The following is a 19,009-nucleotide window of genomic DNA, read 5'->3' as shown; positions in this document are numbered from 1 at the left end:
TTTGCATTAAAAAAAGCTATCCTCAAGAAAAATCCATTAAATTTTTTTTGTTTACTACAAGAAGTGGATACTTCCTACATCCAAGGGAAAACATGATCAAAGGATAAAACAAAAGAAAAGCAGTAAGATCAGCTGGGACTAATAATTACAAGCCAAGCAGCTTTGCAGGCTTCGTAAGAAATATATAGCGGCTCTACCCCAAAACAAAAACTGATGAGACCTTTACTACAACGACCAAAAGTTCTGTGCCACAGCCTGAAAATTTTCCATTTTCTTGTTCACTATTTCAATTACACACAGCAGTGAAAACAGTCCCTAAGAGACACCAGGGAACAGGCCACTAAATAGACTCCAGAAGTGCAGCAAGGACAGGAGTCATAAACTGTAAGACACTGATTATTTGGAAACCAATAGTTCACATGAACTCTCCTGAATTATATTCCAGAGCAACGCTCCATGTGAAACAGAGCTGACTAAACGGTTCTTAGATTTTTACAGTGAGAGTGCCACTCAAGATGATTTTAGAGCTGAGAAAGCTTATTACTGATTTTTTTTCCTGCAGATTTTTCTTCCTCCAATTTCTCACTGAAAGAGACAAGTGAGAAGAGCAATTATGAAAGTCCACGTTTACAGATTAAAAAAAAAAAAAAAAAAAAGAGAAGGGGCCTGAAAAAGCAAGGAAAAAGAAGAGAAAAGAAAGAAAACCTAAGATTAAATCAGCAGGATGTCATGCTTGCTCCCTGGGGTGGCTTCTTTATCAGAAATGATGACAGTATGTCACAAATGTTATAACCTCAGAATCTCTTTTCACTTTCCCCAATCCTTCTAGGATATAAACTCAGAACAGGAGTACAACCTATGCCTTATTCTGCCACAAAATCATTGCTCCTCCTTATTACCAGGGGATTGCAACATTTCCACAAAGAGCATCTTTCAAGAGTCAGGTCTTCTGTGTCACCCAGACTGTCTCAATTTCAGCTTCTGCAACTCTAGAACAAGATGGCACAATAGGAAATAAGCATGCTTCAAATCACCCCAAGTACATCTACCATTGCACTTACCTCCAAATAACTCTCTGAGGCAGTCTTGCCAGAGCATGTGCTAACTTATTTGCTATATCTTCTGACAGGTATTTCACTCCAGCTCCAAATGAGACGAGGACAAAGCCATTTTCGTTAGCGCCATTCACCCACGTTTGGAGATCCTGTTAAAGTGAAAATTTATACTGAGCACTGTAGAAGAATAGGTAAACCACAGAAACAGATGAAATAAACGTTGCTTAGGAAGAACAGTTGTTGGTCCCTACATTACTTCACAAGGCAAGCTCCAAAAGTCAAACATTTCAGAAATCACTGAGTACAATGACTCACTGATTCAGAATCCGTGGTACAGGCTGTGAACAGCAAAATTCTTCCGGCTTCGTTTTAGCTTCCGTATTAACAATCAGATTCATAAGACAATTTGTCCTTTCTTAACTGATCATTGACACACATTCACAATTTAACACATCACATTTTAACTCAGCATAGATCTATCTCATAGTATCAGCCTGGAAATACAGCACAGGAACTACATAAATGAAGTCTGGCGTTTAACCCTGTGACTTCTAGCCTCAAAGAAAGTGAAAGCACTTCAAAAGGGTTGTTTTTCTATCATTGCCATAAAAAGTCAGTGCAACTGGAATGAAGCCAAAGCTTCAAAAAACACCTCCAGTTTCCACTGCTCCAATATTCCAAGGAGCAAGGAACAATACTGCATCTGCATGGCAAGTACAGGGTGGATGTCCCCTTTGCTTAGGCCTATATAATTTATATCTTACTTAGACCTACCTGTGTGCCTCTTCCACACCAAGTTACCAGTATTATATCAAACAGACACAAGTGTAACAAAGGTCAAAGCCCCTTCCACCCTTAAGCTCATCCTCTTCCTGTAATTACTCTGAAACTGAGTCTCTTGCAACAAAACTTTTGCTGACCCTCTCGACTCAAAGGCCGCCTCAACTTCGGCAAGGAGGGCGGCAATGCCGAATGCAGAGGTCTGCAGTACTGAGCTGCTCAGAAACACTCCACAAGCAGAACCACCCATCTCCTGAGGGTAACCTGACGGCCGGGCTGGGAGATTCAAGTTCAGAGGCAGCAGCTTTTACAGCAGGGCACCCCACGATGCTGCTTCTGCAGCAGAGGTCAGGCCCTGCCTTCTGCTGCACAGGGCTTTGGGGCTCTCGCCGAGAGATGCTCTGCCCGCCGGTGGGAGCACCCTTTGCAAAACCACGGCTGGCCCAGGCTTTCACTGCATCTCAGGGCTCTGGGTCCAGCCACAGGGGATTTCTCCACAGCCAATGCTTCGGTTGCACAGGAGACCGCAACATCCGATCGCCGGGGCTGACTTGGTGGAGACGGGGTTTGTGTCGCCGATGACAAGGCAAGCCAGCAGACACCACTGCCGACCGCCACCAGGACAACAGGGCTCGGCAGGGTCGGAGTTAAAAACAACCTAGAGTACCAGAGAGCACAGAGCTGCCAGCTAAAAACAAACCTCGGACACAAGAGCAATGTCATCTGGCTTCAGGGAGGGAAAAATGATGGGGACACACACACACGACACGACCAAAAAAGTAAAAGCCTCAGCATACTCTTTGCTTTTAGAAACAGATTTAAATTCTATTTTTCCAATGTGACTGTTGGCAGTAGAAACTAAAAAATAATACCACTGACATACAGATATGTCAGTCTGCTGAAGAGTAACTTGTATTTTTTCCCAGGGTATGGTTTCATTCTGGTCTCACCGAATTTAAGCATAAGCCTGCTCAACACCAGTTCAGCAATAGGAAATGAGTAAATGGAAAATTAAGAGCCCTGTTCACAAGGCACTTCTTGTCCCGGTAATAAACAGCAGGCCAGACAGTAATAGAGTAATGCTGTGCTATCATATCTGAGCACAAAACCACAAAAGCTACCACAAAAACTAGCAGGTGTAACAAAGACCTGCACTGAGGGCTGCACACTAGTCTCTGCTATGCAGTAAAAAGGGAATTTCTATCTTCTCTAGAATCCCCACTTTTTCATTTCTCTTCATCCTTTTTCATTGCACTTTCTTTTCCAATTTTTTTTCTATGCCTGTGGAGGGAGGGAGAATGGAGAGGAGGGGAAGTGTCTTGACCTGCCTTGAAGCTGAATCGATTATTATGGGCTGAACTTTGGACATGAAAGTTTCCAAGTGGTTTTGTGATTTAAAGTTTGTCCTTGAATTTTACTTAAGGACCCAAGACATGCTGCAAATGCATATGCACAAATTTGCAAATGCAAATTGCACAAATACAGGCTGGGAAGAGAATGGGTTGAGAGCAGCCCTGCAGAAAAGGACTTGGAGATGTTGGTGGATGGAAAACTGCCCGTGAGGCAGCCCCGTGTGCTGGCAGCCCAGAACCCACCCGTGCCCTGGGCTGCAGCCAGAGCAGGGGGGGCAGCAGGGCCAGGGAGGGGATTGTCCCCCTCTGCTCCGCTCTGGGGAGCCCCCCCTGCAGTGCTGGGGCCAGCTCGGGGGCCCCCAACAGCAGAAGGACCCGGAGCTGCTCGAGCGGGGCCAGAGGAGGCCACGGAGATGCTGGGGGGGCTGGAGCAGCTCCCCTGGGAGGCCAGGCTGAGAGAGTTGGGGGTTTCAGCCTGGAGAAGAGAAGGCTCCAGGGAGCCCTTCGAGCGGCCTCCCAGGGCTTAAAGGGGGAACAGGGAAGGTGGGGAGGGACTCTGGATCTGGGGGTGCAATGATAGGATGAGGGGTGATGGTTTTAAACTGTCAGAGGGCAGATTTAGGTGAGCTCTAAGGCAGAAATCCTTCCCTGTGCGGGGGGTGAGGCGCTGGCCCAGGGTGCCCAGAGCAGCTGTGGCTGCCCCCTCCCTGGAAGGGTTCAAGGCCAGGTTGGACGGGGCTGGGAGCACCCTGGGCTGGGGGAAGGGGGCCCTGCCCAGGGTGGGGGGGATGGGACTGGGTGGTCTTCAAGGTCCCTTCCAACTCAAACCATTCTATGTTTACAGTCACTTTTACTTAGTGGTTAAACTAGTTACACCTTGAACTATTTCCTATCTGTTGTTTAAAGCTAAATAGAAAATAACCGTTTGTGGGCTCTAGGACAAACCACTCTGAAGAGCGATCAAGTACCATGCCGTAAAAGACAGCTCTCTGCCCATCTGTGACATTCAATCAACTTCTATTCTGAGAGCTGAAGTCCCCTGTTACAAGGTGTTTTTCTTCTGACGACTGGAAGAAGCCCAACATTCACAGGCTCCAGTCTTCATAGGGCACTAACCCACCCTGATACCTGCTGGAGGGGCAGAAACCTGTAGGTTTCTGGAGTGCCATCTAGATGACAACTCCATGACACAGGTGCTCAAGAAGCCAACAAGGAGACACTCTGCTGCACCTCATCCATACAAGCAAGGAAGACCTTGTCTGGGATGCAAAGGTCAGAGGCAGCCTTGGCTGTGGTGACCATGAGATGAAGAAGTTCAGGATACTGAGCGGACAAGGAGGACAACAGCAGCATCTCCCAGCCTTCAAGAGAACCAACTCTGGTCTCTTCAGAGACCTGCTTGGAAGAATCCAGTGGGATATAGCCCCAGGGAGAAAAGAGGTTCACAAGAGCTGGTTGATACTGAAGCATCACCTCCTCCAAGCTTAAGTATGGGCCATGCGGATGAGCAGGAAGTTAAGCAAAGGTGGCAGGAGGATGAACAAAGGACTCCTGGCAAGACTTGGGTGTAAAAAGGAAGCATACATGAGCTAGAAACACGGACGGGTCCGCCTGAGAGGAATACGTAGGCACTGCCTGAGCTTGCAGGGATGGGCATTGGAAAAACCGAAGCCCACCTGCAGCTGGATCTGCTAAGGGACATGAAGGGCAGCAAGGTACACGAGCAGCAAAAGGAAGACCAGGGTAAGCATGGGCCCACTGCTGAATGGGACAAAGGACCTGGTGACAAAAAAATAGGGTAAAGACTGAGGTACTTCATGCTTTCTTTGTCTCAGACTCTACTGGTAAGGCTGGCCTTCAGCAATCCCAGGTCCATCAGACCAGTGGGAAAGTCTGGAGCAAAGAAGACCTACACTCAACAGAAGCTCAGGCTAGGCTCCTTTTAAATAAATTGGTCATACACAAGTATATGGGACCTGATAGGGTGCACCCAGAAGTGCCAACAGGTGACCAGGAGCTGGCCAATATCACTGCAAGGCCACTCTCATCTTTGAAAGGTCATAGCAATTGGAGGAGATTCCTGGGGACTGGGGGGGTGAGGTGGGATGGTTGTGTCTGTGTGGAAAAAAAGCATCACTTGCCTTTCAATGAAGGAAGATCCAGGGAATAGGCTGCTCAGCCTCACCTTGATCCTTAGAAGGTGATGGAGCAAATAATCCTGGAGGTCATTTCCAAATGTATTAAGGAAAACACGAATGGAGCAGTCAGCATGGATTTATGGAGACAAAATCAGCTTGATCAACCTGACAGCCTTCTACAGTGAGAAAAACTGTCCCAGTGAATGAGGTAAGAGCAGAAGATGTCACTTACCTTGGCCTGGGTAAGGCCTTCAGCACTGCCTCCCACCACAGCCTCACAGACAAACTGATGAGGTACTGGCTACACAAATGGACAGTGGAGTGGGACTGAAAACTGGCTAAACTGCAGGGCCTGAATGGATCTGACCAGTGGCACAACATCCAGCTGGAGGCATGCTTGCTTTTTAATAAGGACAAAACCATGATAGCTGGCACTACTGCTCAAATATTTCTCATTCAGCGTGGGGAAGACCTACCTGTGACTACTTACACTTGGTCAGACACATGGTTTCTGCTGCTAGAGATCAGTCTGTTCTAGCTGAGGAGCAGCTTCTCTGTGCATAATTAGAAATTCTGTGAGACTTCACAGCTCTGATGTATTCACATGGTAAGAATTACACATCATTATGCAAACACAGAGGAGGTATAGATTATTTACTTATAATGGAATTTCTAAAACAGCATTAAAAAACCCCCATGTATAACAACAAATAACTATTAAGTGCTTAGAATTTTACGTAGAGGACAAAAAGAAAGGAACTTTACCATGTACCATGGAATTAGAGTCACTCTACAAACAGGCTTTTGCATTTTATTGTTGTGCAAGAGCAAAGCAACCTGCTTCGCATCATTATGGCTGATTTCACAGTCAAACCTTTGTAACCCTTCCCTTTGAAGGTAATTCCACTGCTTTGATGGAACATAACGTGTACAAAGGGGAACTTAAAATCTTGACAGGCCAGACAAGATCCTACCATCAGGCTCAAAAGATAGAATTTGTTTGCCATATTAAATGGGATTACATTAAAAAAAAAAAAATAACTAACAAGGAAATACAAACTGTTTTATTTTGTATAAACTGAAGCTTATTATCTGAGTGCTCCCTCTCCTGACCCACTTCCTAAGTGTGGCAATGCACAAATGCTCACTCACAAGCTCTCAAACTGGGATCCAAGCAACAAAAGTCTGCATGGAAAGATTTCAATTAACTTCAGGAATAAGGCATGTTTCACTCACAGACAGGTGCACACAAGGAAGAGAAAAGTGAAATGAAGTTTGCCATGCTCCCAGTTGGTCAGGTGCAAATTAACTCTGATCCAACAGGCACATAACAATTACCACAGATGCAACAGGCAGGGACTTCACTCAGACAGAACAACAGCCTACACATCTACCATCAGCTTCCATGCCAAAGCTGGACGATGCCTCACCAACCCAAATCAGAAGCAAAAGGAACTTGAAGTTGTCCTCCAGGTTTCTTTTAGGATGCTAAATTAGAAAGAATACAGTTTTAATTCCTCACACAGTCAGGGTCAAAACTGTCCTGTGTCAACCTCAAGAAGATCCAGAAGAGTTTCAACTCAACTTGTCCTATTTTGACATCAACTGAAAGGTCCGTTTTTTCCCCACTCAAATTTGTCCTAATTCTACCTAAGGCTTACATCGCGCTGGTAGTAAGAGGAATTTCTCGCCTGCCTTCTGATCTGCAGCCCCTTTCCAATCTGCCTCCCCAGAGAGGTGCTGGAGATCAGTACCTGTTCAGGGGCTGCAGAAAATGAACTACAGACTTGTCAGGACAGGGGTTCTCCTTGCATACACCTGTATAATTCCTGGCATAACACAACCCTAATTAAATGGGATCATTAAGCATTGCTAAAAATGCAAGAGTTGGGTAAAAATCAGGAAATGAGGAACAGTGGACTTGCACTATCTTCCTTGTAGAGCTCCCCGAGTTTGCAACCTGGAGTCCGTTATTCCCAGGTTCTTTTAACTTACGATTATTTTTTCTGACAGCTTCTTAACACAGACTTTCTAAACGGAAGATCTAGTGAAACTGAATCCAAGTGGGTGGTGTTCACAGGTCTTTGGTCACAAGACAGATCTAAACATCCTGGTACAATTAGCTGGGCCATGACACAGAGGCTCAGTATTTCCTTGTATTTTCTCTGTTCTTTGTGGCGTACAAGGTATAGAAGTGATACTCACAGTAGACAGAAAACAGGCTATGATCTTGGCACAGAAAAAATACTATATACTTCACAAGCATTATCACTATGTCTCTGAACATCCCTTAATTTACACATATACATTCCTAATGTTTATTTCGGGAAGTGCACTGCAGTGGCTGATGCAGGATGAGCAGTGCAAAATACAAGCTTGGAGTGATTCTTGCAAAACCCAAATCGTGGAAGAGAATACACTGATGCCACAGGACAAATTTGTTTGCCTACAATTTCAGCATATCCACCCTCTATAGCCTTTACTCTCCTGCCTACCTTCCCATTCATGAAGGCTTTATTAGCCCTAACACCCCAAGTAGCAGTCTCAAGGAAACCACAGCTCTAACACTGTATGCTAAAAAGTTTCACAGACACCTAGGCTCATCCCCTATGAATTCACCCCTTCCTTTTCCTTAAATCCACTTACACTTTTGACCTCCAGCACATTCTGTCTTCCTGATCTAATTACGCACCGTATGAAAACGCACTGAGTCAGGATGAGTCATTAGAGCCACCTTCATTAACAGCAGGGTTCCCTGTTCGGGCAGCATTTTGCAGCTCCTTGCTTGCAGCAGGAAAGCAACCTCCTTTTGCCCAGTTTAAATGATGTTCAGGTTCACTGTAAAGTCAGTGTGATTTTTTTAAGGTAAGGAAAGGATATTTAACATTTGAAATTACAACTTTTGAGGTCTAAACCGACAGTAAACGCCTAGGAAGGGGGGTTATTACATGACCAGCTGCATTATTAACTCTTCCTCAAACTCTTCTTCAAGCTTCAACTGAACACTGAAGTGAGAAGGAAACACCTCTGACTTTTGCAGTTAATTCAAACTTTACATATACATTGTCAATACAAGCACTTCTTCAAATGGTTATCTCTTTCAGTGACTGTAACAGAGCACCTGATCACTTTTTTTTTTTTCCAAATATGAGTACTTTCAGGTTTTTTTTTGTGTAGAAAGAAAAACCCTTGCCTCAATTACTTGAAGTCCTAGCATAGCCAGCAAACAGCATTGCTTTGCTGAGGCTACCCTGCAAACTTGACAGGCTGACCAGCACCTTAGGAACAGAGAGCTGGCTTTCCCCATCCGAACTAGGAATCAAACCTCAAACAGTTATAACCCCCCAACCTTAACAAACTTGGATGCAAAATTTGCAACAGAATATCTGGAAAAAAAAAAAAAAAAGAAGATCAAGCACTCACATAACTTGTAACTGAAGAAGCATTAAAAAATGTAATTATTCTTCTTTGTAAATTCACACTGAAAACAAGCTGACATTAATGAACTATTAAGCTGGATACACAGGTGCATACCAGGATCTTCCAGAAATTTTAAGACTCTTAAATATAGCTGAAAAGTCTGGGTTTGGAGAGGTATTCGCAAAAATGACCTGAGTGAGGGAGGCTGGTTTCTCCAGGCCTATCTCAGCACTCAACAGAGAGGTTCATCCAAAGGATAAATCTGAGCACTTACAGCTAGACACATCATACCTTCTTGCCCACCACCATCTCCTCAGCAGGCACAGTATGACCTCAGATTAAGTTAACCTATGTGAAAGACAGAAAACCTGTCAAGTCTACTACAGCATGTTTCTAACTGAATTTTGGGTTTCATCCAATTGTAGTGTTATATACACCCCCAACAAAATACCATCTAACACACACATTCATTAATTACCATTTTCACTTAAGTGGCTTAAAATTAAAAAAAAAAAAATAAAAATCCATGCACGCTGAGGGGAGCCCCAATTACAACACTGTGCCAAACCCTGTCAGGCCTCTGCCTGTTTTCTTGTTAACTTCTGTGCAACTGCATGTTCTGTAAGAGACTGAAATGATAAACTTCCCTTTGAAGCTCCCTACCCATTCATTCAAATACCCAGTTTCACTTATGTTGACTGTCTGATCCTGGCACACTGAGTCCCAAAGGAGGTACTGATTCACCTTCGACCCCACTCCACATCAGATGAGCTCTCTAAACCCTTTTAATAAGCAATAAACACACAGGCCCCACAGAGCTACAGCACTTGCACGGACCAGGCAAAGGTGGTCAGGCAGCTACTACTCCCTTCCTTCCCGACACAGGGAGCTTTCACGTGGGAGCAGGCTGGCCTTGGGGACATTTCTCCCCTCTCGGAAGTTTGCTTTTAAAACGCTGCCTCGAGTTTGTCATATACACTGTTCACAGGGTGCCTAAGAAGGCTTCTCCTTTTTCAATGTGGGTAATATTTATTGCAGAGCTTTGCACAGGAGCAGACACTACGACCTTGCCTTGTTCTCTTCTTGGAGTTTGGTTGCCTATGAGTAATGATTTCTGTGTGGCACTGCATTACTGAAGAGTGAAGGGTTTTGAGTATATACTGGTCTTTTACTGATGTCCTCCCTGTGCTTGCACAGGGAGAATAAGCACTTATTGATCTATGCTGTACTATAGGCACAAGGGGAGGAATAAAAAGGAATAAAATAAAATAAATCTTTTTACCATTCTCAGACAGGAATGCTATTGTACCGACCCTACTGTGTGAGCTTTGTTCTGTTTGATTTTCTAATTAGCTATTCTTAGCAGGCTTAGATGCTAAATGCACAGCTGTGACTATAGAGTGAGGACCCAGCTGGCAGTAACCAGTGGTGCCTAATACTGAGCTTTGTTTCAGATAAACAAAGTACACAAATACAAACATAACCGGGTTTAATATCCGAAGCTTTCCCTGTTCAGCTGCTCGATTCAAATGTGTAATAGCACAAATGCCTGTTCTTTGAATATGGTTGCAAACCGCCATTCCCCAGTGGAGAGCACAGACATACTATGCAACTTCTACTACAAAATGCTGCTTAGAGTAGACAACACCAGATCTATTTCAAAATAAATAAATAAGAAGCCACGTGAAATGATCTTTAGAAAGGAGATACTCGCTGATAAATGAGCAGAAAGGTACACAGACCATTTTTATTAGTGCCCTAACTTTTCTGGCAGCTTCTGAATAGTACTTCTCATGTGACGTATTTAAATGCTACATTAATACATTTTTAACCTCATTGCAAATTTTACTGCAGAACAGAGTTTCAGCACTGGCAGTTAAAGTCATATAGATGCCATTATACGACCTTTACTATCACTGAACAAACGGGGTCCTATCATCTAATCTGAAAGTTATTTTATAGCATGTCAGTCTATAGCAAAGCCAGTGAAATGCCATCACTCCAGGCAGAGTATGCCTTTTGTATTTACTTGCCATGAATTTGTCAATCACTTTACAACCAAAAATAGTTTGGGTTCATTCTTTACTTGCTCTGACGAGCAAAGGACGTGGGACACCACAGCGAACACACGACTGCACCAAGCACCTCCCTGACTCAACACATCCAGCTGCCTTCTGCTGGCTCAGCCGAACGTCTCCGCATCGGCTAGCGCCTATGTCACGCTCTGAAGGTTATTTTTCCACTAACTAAATTCTTGCCTTTTAGAAGTGATGGCCACAAGGCAGACGTGTTCAGCCCAGTTTATCAGCTTTTGCTTCTTTTCCTATCATCAGGCTCAGTCAGCTCAATTAACAGCAGCCATGCTGCTCCCAACCAGGGCAAGACCCTTCCCCACCCCACCATTTCCCTCAGGATTAATTGCAAGTTAATTGTTCTCTTTCCTCAGGTACAGGTTGCTGGTGGCCACCAACCTCCTCGCTGTTGCAAACTCGTAACTAAACGTATTTTTTCTGGTCTCTCCTGCTCTCCTCTCCATTTATTCTGCTGTCTGAAGCCAAAATGAAACTTCTAAAAATGAAACAGAAAAGGTGGGGTATTTGTAAAGTCTCAATAAGTTTATATCTTGTCTTCCCTAGATATGCTGATGTTGGCTGACCTGCGCCATATACTATTAAGATGCTGATCAATCTCATTCTATTAATGAGATCTACCATACACAGAGTCTGTGCAGTTAATATTCACATTATTTTTTCCTATTTTGTAGTTCATATTAGCGTAGAGTAAGATAATTCCAAACCCAGTGCTCTTGACATTAAAAGAAGCTTACTCATATTATGGCATTAGACTAAATTCCTCTATTTTCTTGCTGGTTAAAGCCATGCTAACACTCTCAGTTGTGAGTCAAACTGTAAGATCTGAACTGTCTTCTATTAGGACCCCAAGCACCATCGTCATTTATTAATCTAACAGTGCTGTTGATAAAGTGCTTCTTCAATAATATTAGACACAGATTCAGCCTTGCTGAAATACAGACTTTCTCCTTTTATGTTACCTCAGCAATTATCTGGTGTGTGTATATATATATTTATTACATACTTGGCTTATCAAAATGCATTGGGAGGGGGAAAAAAAAAATGTCTTTAAAGCCTTATGAAGCTGTTCAATGTCTAAAATGTTGCATTTCCTTGTCCTTAACCTCTACTGCCTTTTCCCATTTAACATCGAATACCAACAGAATGATTAAGGCCATTTAACTTTAAAGAGGAATGAAATTCAGACTCAAAAATGCAGGCAAGAAATACAGTACTGCAGGCTTTTGTCTTTTCTCCCGTATCTCAGCCCTCTCTAGAGTTACAGGCATATCCAATGAAGCCTCTGAGAACACAGTCTACCTAAAACTAGAGGTCAACCAGAAAACTGCCGCGCAAGGACTTCCCTGATGCAACACTCCATCAAAAATCCGTTACTCACTGGACTTTTGGCAAGCACCCTGGGGAAGCAACCTTGCCTTTCAAATGAGCGGAAGGTAGTCGAAAATAAGAAGCTTGCCCTTCAAGAGAGGTTATTAAAATCACTGCATAGAGTAGCAGGTGCAGCAGAGGTATCCTCGCATCCAGGATCCAAATTAAAAACCTTGTGGACATCACCCCTGAGGCAATATTCTGTTACAAAATACCAAAACACACATTCACTTTCCTGCGCACAGGAGCCCTGTCATGTAACTTGCAAGCATGCACAAAAAAAGTTTATGATCATTAAATATAAATGCAAACCAAGGTTTTGCCAATCCTCCTCCAGTTTCAGTAGCTGCGTACGTAGTAGAAAAGCCGGACAAGTAACAGTTAAGAGTTTTAAGTATGGAGACCGTTTTTACTTACTCCATCTATAGAACACCAGGTCAAATTAAATTGCAGTGAATACAGTAAGAAGAAAATTGAAAAGCAGATGAATTTTAAATGCAGACCTCTGCATTACAGATACTGACATATAGCCCCATCCCTAAATCCACATTATAAACTAATTTAGGTGGGAAATTTTATTTTTTATTGTTCCAGTATGACACCTGTGCTCTGTGGATGGTAGGAGATATAAACTCTAACCTGCAGGTTTGATTTAATAATGGCAAATTCTTCTTCATTTCCCCTTCAGATTAAATAGCTTTTCTTTCTCCCTGGAGCTTACTTCCTCTCTTCTCTCTTTTTTAAGTATTTATACATATATACACACACACATAATATACATATCTTTTTATGTAATATTTATGTATCTCAAACAGGCCATCAGTCATCACCCCTTCTTTAACAACTTTAAGATCAGCTGGCTTCTGAGCCTGTTTAAGGACAAGATCTCACATCCTTTAATAAAACCTCCCTAATCTCTTCTTCTGCTCCTCCACTTGATCGGGGTGACTAGAACTGCACTCCAACTCTGAGGGCCCCATCTGCGTGCATCGTCCCCCACCTCCCCTTTGTGCAAAAAGCAGTAAGAGAGACCAAGTAGCACACCAGTCCCCCTTCTCAGCACTTTGGGGGCCCCCGCTCCCGCCAGGTCTGGATGTGGCCAGGGCTGCCGGCTCAGGCAGCACCGTGCTGGGCAGGATGAATCCCAGCTGCCTCCACCTCCCCAGACCAGGGTTATCTGACCCCGGCACAGTAATGCTACTCTGAAGTTCAAAGAAAAAAAAAAAAAAACAAAAAACAAACAAACAACAAAACAAAACCAAACAAAAATTAAACAAAGCCATTAGGACAACCTTGTTAGTAACAAAACTTCTGTTCAAGGTGCTGTTGTGATCTACAAACTCACTGTCAGGATTGCTCAGTTAGGATACAAAGTATGACTTTACTTCAGGTCATCTATAAAGTACATCCACTGAACCTGCGCACTGAAAAAGTACTGTACACCAGGTTTCAGCCAAACACGAGTTGACTCCCTGAAATTACGATTCCCTTGAAGGCAAGCTTTTAATGAGAACGGCATTATTTGGAAGATGCTTTTTTAGGCGGAGAAGCTGAAGATACGTGACTGATTCAGTTAAGAGGTGCTTGAAGCTACACACCACAGAGGAGGTCATGTACTACCTGCTCTCAGCCACTACCAGCGGGGCAGGGAGCCAGGCATGGGACCAACCCTCTTTTTCCACCCATCACATTCGGTTCTCCCTCAGAAGCCTCCATGCTCTCCTGGGGGCCCCTGCCACAGACACATCACCACCCCGAACAACGGGTACTGCCTAACACTAGCCCAGCCACAGGATAGAGCAACGGCCAAGCAGGTTATGAGCTGAACAGGAGTTACCCACTTCAACAGTCTTTAAGCAACTAGGACATCTAAAAAGAAAAGCTGCCTTGATTACAAAAAGTCCATAATATTAATAATTAGGCTTGATGCTCTTAAATGTCAGCTTTGAACATGTCCCAATTTCCCAAATTACAGAAACATGGTATTCACACTCAAGCACATTCCAAATACTAGAGAAAAAAGCATGCCTTTAGAAATAAATTCTGTTTCTCTACATAATGTTAAAAATTACCCTACAGTATGCTAGAGAAGTAGACCATGGAGAAAACACTAGCTCATTATTTGTTCTACGTACAGGTCAGTCTTAAAAACTTGCAGGTAATACTCACAGTTAAAGCACTTCACATTACCAAAGTGAATAAATCTTGTTGATTTGTGCATTCCAATATAAAAATGCTGAATTAGAATACTTAAAACCAGAAAACCTGTTTCTAATAGTAGCTTATATTAGCCTGATTTTTTTGTAAATAAAGAAATGTAGTAAAATAGCTTGTGTTGCTTTTAACTTTCATAATTTGACCTATGCAACATCCAAGGTCTGAACCTTGCATTTTCCATTCCAAATATGCACAATCATTTGAGCTGAAGAAATAACCACCTTGTACTACAATCCACGAACCAAGTAAACTTGCTTTTTGATGGACAGCACAGGCTTGCTGAAGACGTCTGGTGTTCATTCATCAGATCACTGGACGCCGGCTTACATTTGGCATATGCACTCGGGAGGACCTGCCTTCCTGACCAAGTTTTACTGGAGATACTTAACTGGTTTCTGAAATCAGCCCTGCAATCCTTTTCCCTGTATCTCACACTACACAGCTAGATGCTGAGTCACATATCTTCCCGAATTTAAAATGCAGCATTACGGCAGGAATAGACATGGTTTGTCAACCCAGCCATACCGGAGCACCTGAGACTGGAGACTACAGCAGTTTTATGACTGTGGGTACCTGAAGAGCCCAGGCAATGCTTACTTGTGTAGCAAAAGATGAATTGGGGGAAGGGGCGTTATGTGGAAATAGATTTCCGAGCCAAAATACATATGGTTCAGCACAAAATTTACAGTGTCCCATCATCTCTATCATCCTTAAAAGACTCTGCCTCCCTGACTGATAATCACACGCATTTTAAAACGGCTCGAGAATTACTTCACATCAACAGAAATTTACTGTCAAAAGTAGCTCTATGAGAATTATTCCTCAGATTAAAAAAAAAAAAAAAAAAGATGATGCTATGCCATGTGCAAAAATCTACTGCTACAGTCTGCAAGAGCTTATAGACTGTGTCCTTGAATTCGAATGAAGGAGAAAAATCTTAGGAATAGAACATCTCTTTATTCTTTTACCTAATTTTAAAGATAAATACCAGTATCATCTAACACACACCTAGTAAACAGACAACTGTCAGCAAGAACCAGGAAAAAATCCCAACTTTTCAGCGAAGATATTTTAAAGCCACCAATTCTTTACGTAGACCTAGATCTATATAATAACAAGATTAGATAAGAGATCTACAGGGAGGAATGAGTAAATTACTGTAATTACTCTCTGTTGACAGCTGTGGCTGAAAGGACAGCTTCTAATCCTGAAACATGAACACCCTCCTTTGTAGCATAAATTAGTTTACTCAGGTATAGAAGAATTAAAAAAAAAAAAAAAATCCAAACCACACCACAACAAAAACAAACAACAACAACAAAAAACCCTGTAATTTGTTTCTCTTTTCCTATCAACAACAGAAGACATTCAGTCCAAAATATCACCTCAAGATCTGCATTGAAAAAAAAGCATAGTGTTACACAGAGGTAGTCATGAAACTTTAAAAACTGTGCAGATGTGAAAAAGCAGCAGCTCAACTTACAAACAACAGGGTGTGCATCATTTTAGTTTGTGATTTTTTTTTTTTTTTTTTTTAAACACTGACAGGGATTATCTGAAGCGTAACTGTACCCCAACTGTAGTTGATGGAAATATTTTTCAGTTGCTCTCCTTGCAGCAAAGCTGCCTGCTCATCTCCAGTGCCCTCTGTCCCCTCCTCACCGGGTACGACCCGAAGCGGCCGCTTGTAGCGCCCGTCGGGTTTCTACCCTGATTCACGGACACGGCTTATCAGGCTGATTAATGCCTAACTACGTATCAACCTAGTCACAAGATATAAATACCATCGCAGAGGTTTCCCCATTGTTTCTTAAAATGTGCGTTGCTTCAAAAAAACAGCTTCATTCAGCTTCACAAGATCCCTCTGGAGAAGTGTAAGAAGAAAGAGGCAGAGGAGCCTTTTACTTTCTTAATGGCCACTGCCAACGATCTGGAAAATACCGCCAGGTAACTTATAGTTTAAGTCAGTGATGACCTTCAAAGACTTGATATTCAGTCTGTCTCTAGCTTCTGATCTTCTAAGGCTAATTCTGCTCGCACTGTCCTCTATGCAATTCAAAATACAGTCTTTTGGGAGTTAACTATACAAACCCTGGACTCTTTCCCACACGCATGTAAGATTTCATTCATTTACAGGTAACGGGGTGCAGCCACATTAACCATCCTGTCTTTTACAGAGCACGCTATCCATGCAAGAAGCACCTTCCAAATCCACACACTTCAACCGGTGAAAAGCGCCTATGGCCTACGCTGAGCTTTGTGAAGCAACGACCAGCCCTCGCACAGCATGATGCAAGCTCTGCTCAGCTTCCTCCACCTGCAGAGGAGGCAATGCGCCACCGTCGGGAATTTCAGCCACCGACTGATGTCCTGCCTCTCTGTAAAGGGCAAGACGACTCCTGCTATACGGAGGAGAAAGCTCCCAGCTGCGTGCCACGGCGCCGGGCAGAGCCGTCACCTCCAAAGAACCCGCTGCTCTCCTTGCAGGCTCTCGGCTCCCGCTCCTGGGCGCGCCGATCGCCACGACCGCGCTGACCGCGGGCTGACATGGGGGGCACTGCCTTGGGAGAGCACTTGGGAGGATCGGAGCCTGGCGAAGGCTTCCTGAGGCATCTGGGCAGGCTTGCAACCCGAAGGCGCGTTTGCAGCTTGCACGCTGCAGCCGTAACTGCCAGAGCGCTCAGCAGCAGCTAAAAATCACGCCCAGCACGTGAGCTAACTGCACAATCAGCTACTGCTGGTTTCTGGCCTGTGCTAGGCAGTAAGGATATGGCCCAGTAAGGCCAGTTCCCTTCAGTGGGGACACGCAAGATCTTGCACAGCTATCGGAAGGTCCCTGCAGGGACCGCAGCCTGCGGGTACCAGAGCCCCGTGCCAGCAGGGCAGAGGCTCTGCTCATACACTGTGCACGCTCCAGCAGCTCGACTTTAGCTACGCCTATCGTGGCCCCTGATCTGGGCATCCCTCCCATGAAGCACATCGCTTAAAGACATCCAAAAGGCCAAATGCTGCTACAGACCCTTGCATCTCCCTAGCACACAGCAGCAGGCATTTTGCTAACAAGTGAAATACAGCATCCAGCTTTACATCCTCCAAAATAAGCCTAGTTTACCTGCACCACAAATACTCTACAAAGGGAATCCACATGCAGTAAGTGGGGATGACTGCAGGATTTACAAAACCTTTCCTTTGCCCTGAACCAAAATATTGATGTAGATAGGACAAGGAAAGAGCAAAGCAACAGTCAGGTTTGTGTCTCACACACACACACAGTTACGTGACACAGATATTCAGCACCCCCTGATACACGCTACCTTTAAAGGTCTGGTTTTCTTTCTTTTTTAAAGAAAGTTTAAGGAAAACACAGGTGCAGACTGAGCAACAGAGCTACCACATCCCCTAGAATTAAACAACTGCCATCCCACATCAGTTCGAAAGGCCTTGACCTTTGTCTCTTCTTTGATTGCTTAATTATTACTCTCTGCCTTTTCTTTTTAAGATGTTACTTTTTAGCAGAACAGTAGAGGTTTTCAATCATGTGTAGGAATTCTGATTTGGTTAAACAAATTATTTTTTTCCTTTTACACAAGCCCAAAAATAAAAAAAAACTCTTTCTGCCAATGAGGCAGCAATGCCACTGCTGAGGTACCTGGGTATTTTGGACTTCAAAAAACAACACAGATTTTTTTTTTTTTTTTCCCCAATACTTCTTTACCAGAAGTAGTGAACTAGGTTACTTATAAGCAGTCTTGGAGAATATAAGAGATCTGAATGATTTGTAACTGTAGCTTAGATTTGCCTGCTAAAGCTGTTATCTCCAGTCACATGCCTCTCTTTTCTGATGATCATCACTGGGCAGGAACAACACTTTCGTTTACGAAGCATCACCATTTCCAGCACAGAAACGTGAATGAGCCCTGTTTCTGGCTTACCATAATGCACCAGGCTAAAAGCTTCAAAAAATAAATTACCAAAGGCTCCTGCCTTAGAGATGCAGCAATAGCTGGAAACAGTCGCAGCACCAGCTATCCAATTTTAATCTGCCAGAATAAAGTGACAGTTACGAATTTTATCTAACTGTTCAGTAAAAACAAACTGATTGACCAGTAATTTACCTACAATACATACCACAGTGGATTACGTGTAACACTTTAGGCATGGACAAATTATATGATAAAAGATGAACACACTCACTTTGTCTCTCTTGCATTCAGTCAAATCCCACACTTAAAGTGTTGTAAGAATGAATTGCCCAATATAACTGAAGAGAAGGTAAATAATGTCTCAGTTCACAAATAATTATGGGGTGGGGGGGGTTGGGAGGGGATGTTTCCCCCCCACTGTAATAAGTATTTGCTAGCATGCACCCTACTTACAGGTCTATTTCACGGTCACTGTCACTCCAGTTATATTAAATATTTTACTTGCTCTTCCACCTTCTTGAATCGTAAGATATTGAAACAGGTTAATATCTGTGGTTCCAGAGTAAATTTAGAACGTACACAGAAATATATGTTCAAAAGACTCCAAATACATATATGTGTGCACAAATATCTGTATCTATACATACACACATCCCTATAGCA

General features: G+C 43.4%; 1 protein-coding gene across 2 annotated transcripts in view; it reads right to left on the bottom strand.

Moving 5' to 3' along the window:
• The window catches only part of UGT8 (UDP glycosyltransferase 8), a 49,495-nt gene that overhangs the window by 7,389 nt on the left and 23,097 nt on the right, over positions 1 to 19,009 (bottom strand). For both annotated transcript variants that reach the window (XM_042796714.1, XM_033007336.2), the window contains exon 3: positions 1,062 to 1,204. In XM_042796714.1, coding sequence (XP_042652648.1) covers positions 1,062 to 1,204 — 143 coding nt within the window. The remainder of the gene's footprint in view (positions 1 to 1,061; positions 1,205 to 19,009) is intronic.

This window comes from Tyto alba, unplaced genomic scaffold (genome assembly GCF_018691265.1).
Source record: "Tyto alba isolate M040663 unplaced genomic scaffold, T.alba_DEE_v4.0 Super-Scaffold_23, whole genome shotgun sequence".
In the NCBI taxonomy this organism is placed as follows: domain Eukaryota; kingdom Metazoa; phylum Chordata; class Aves; order Strigiformes; family Tytonidae; genus Tyto; species Tyto alba.
The sequence above is the reverse complement of the archived record's forward strand: the minus strand, read 5'-3'. Positions and strand labels throughout refer to the sequence as shown.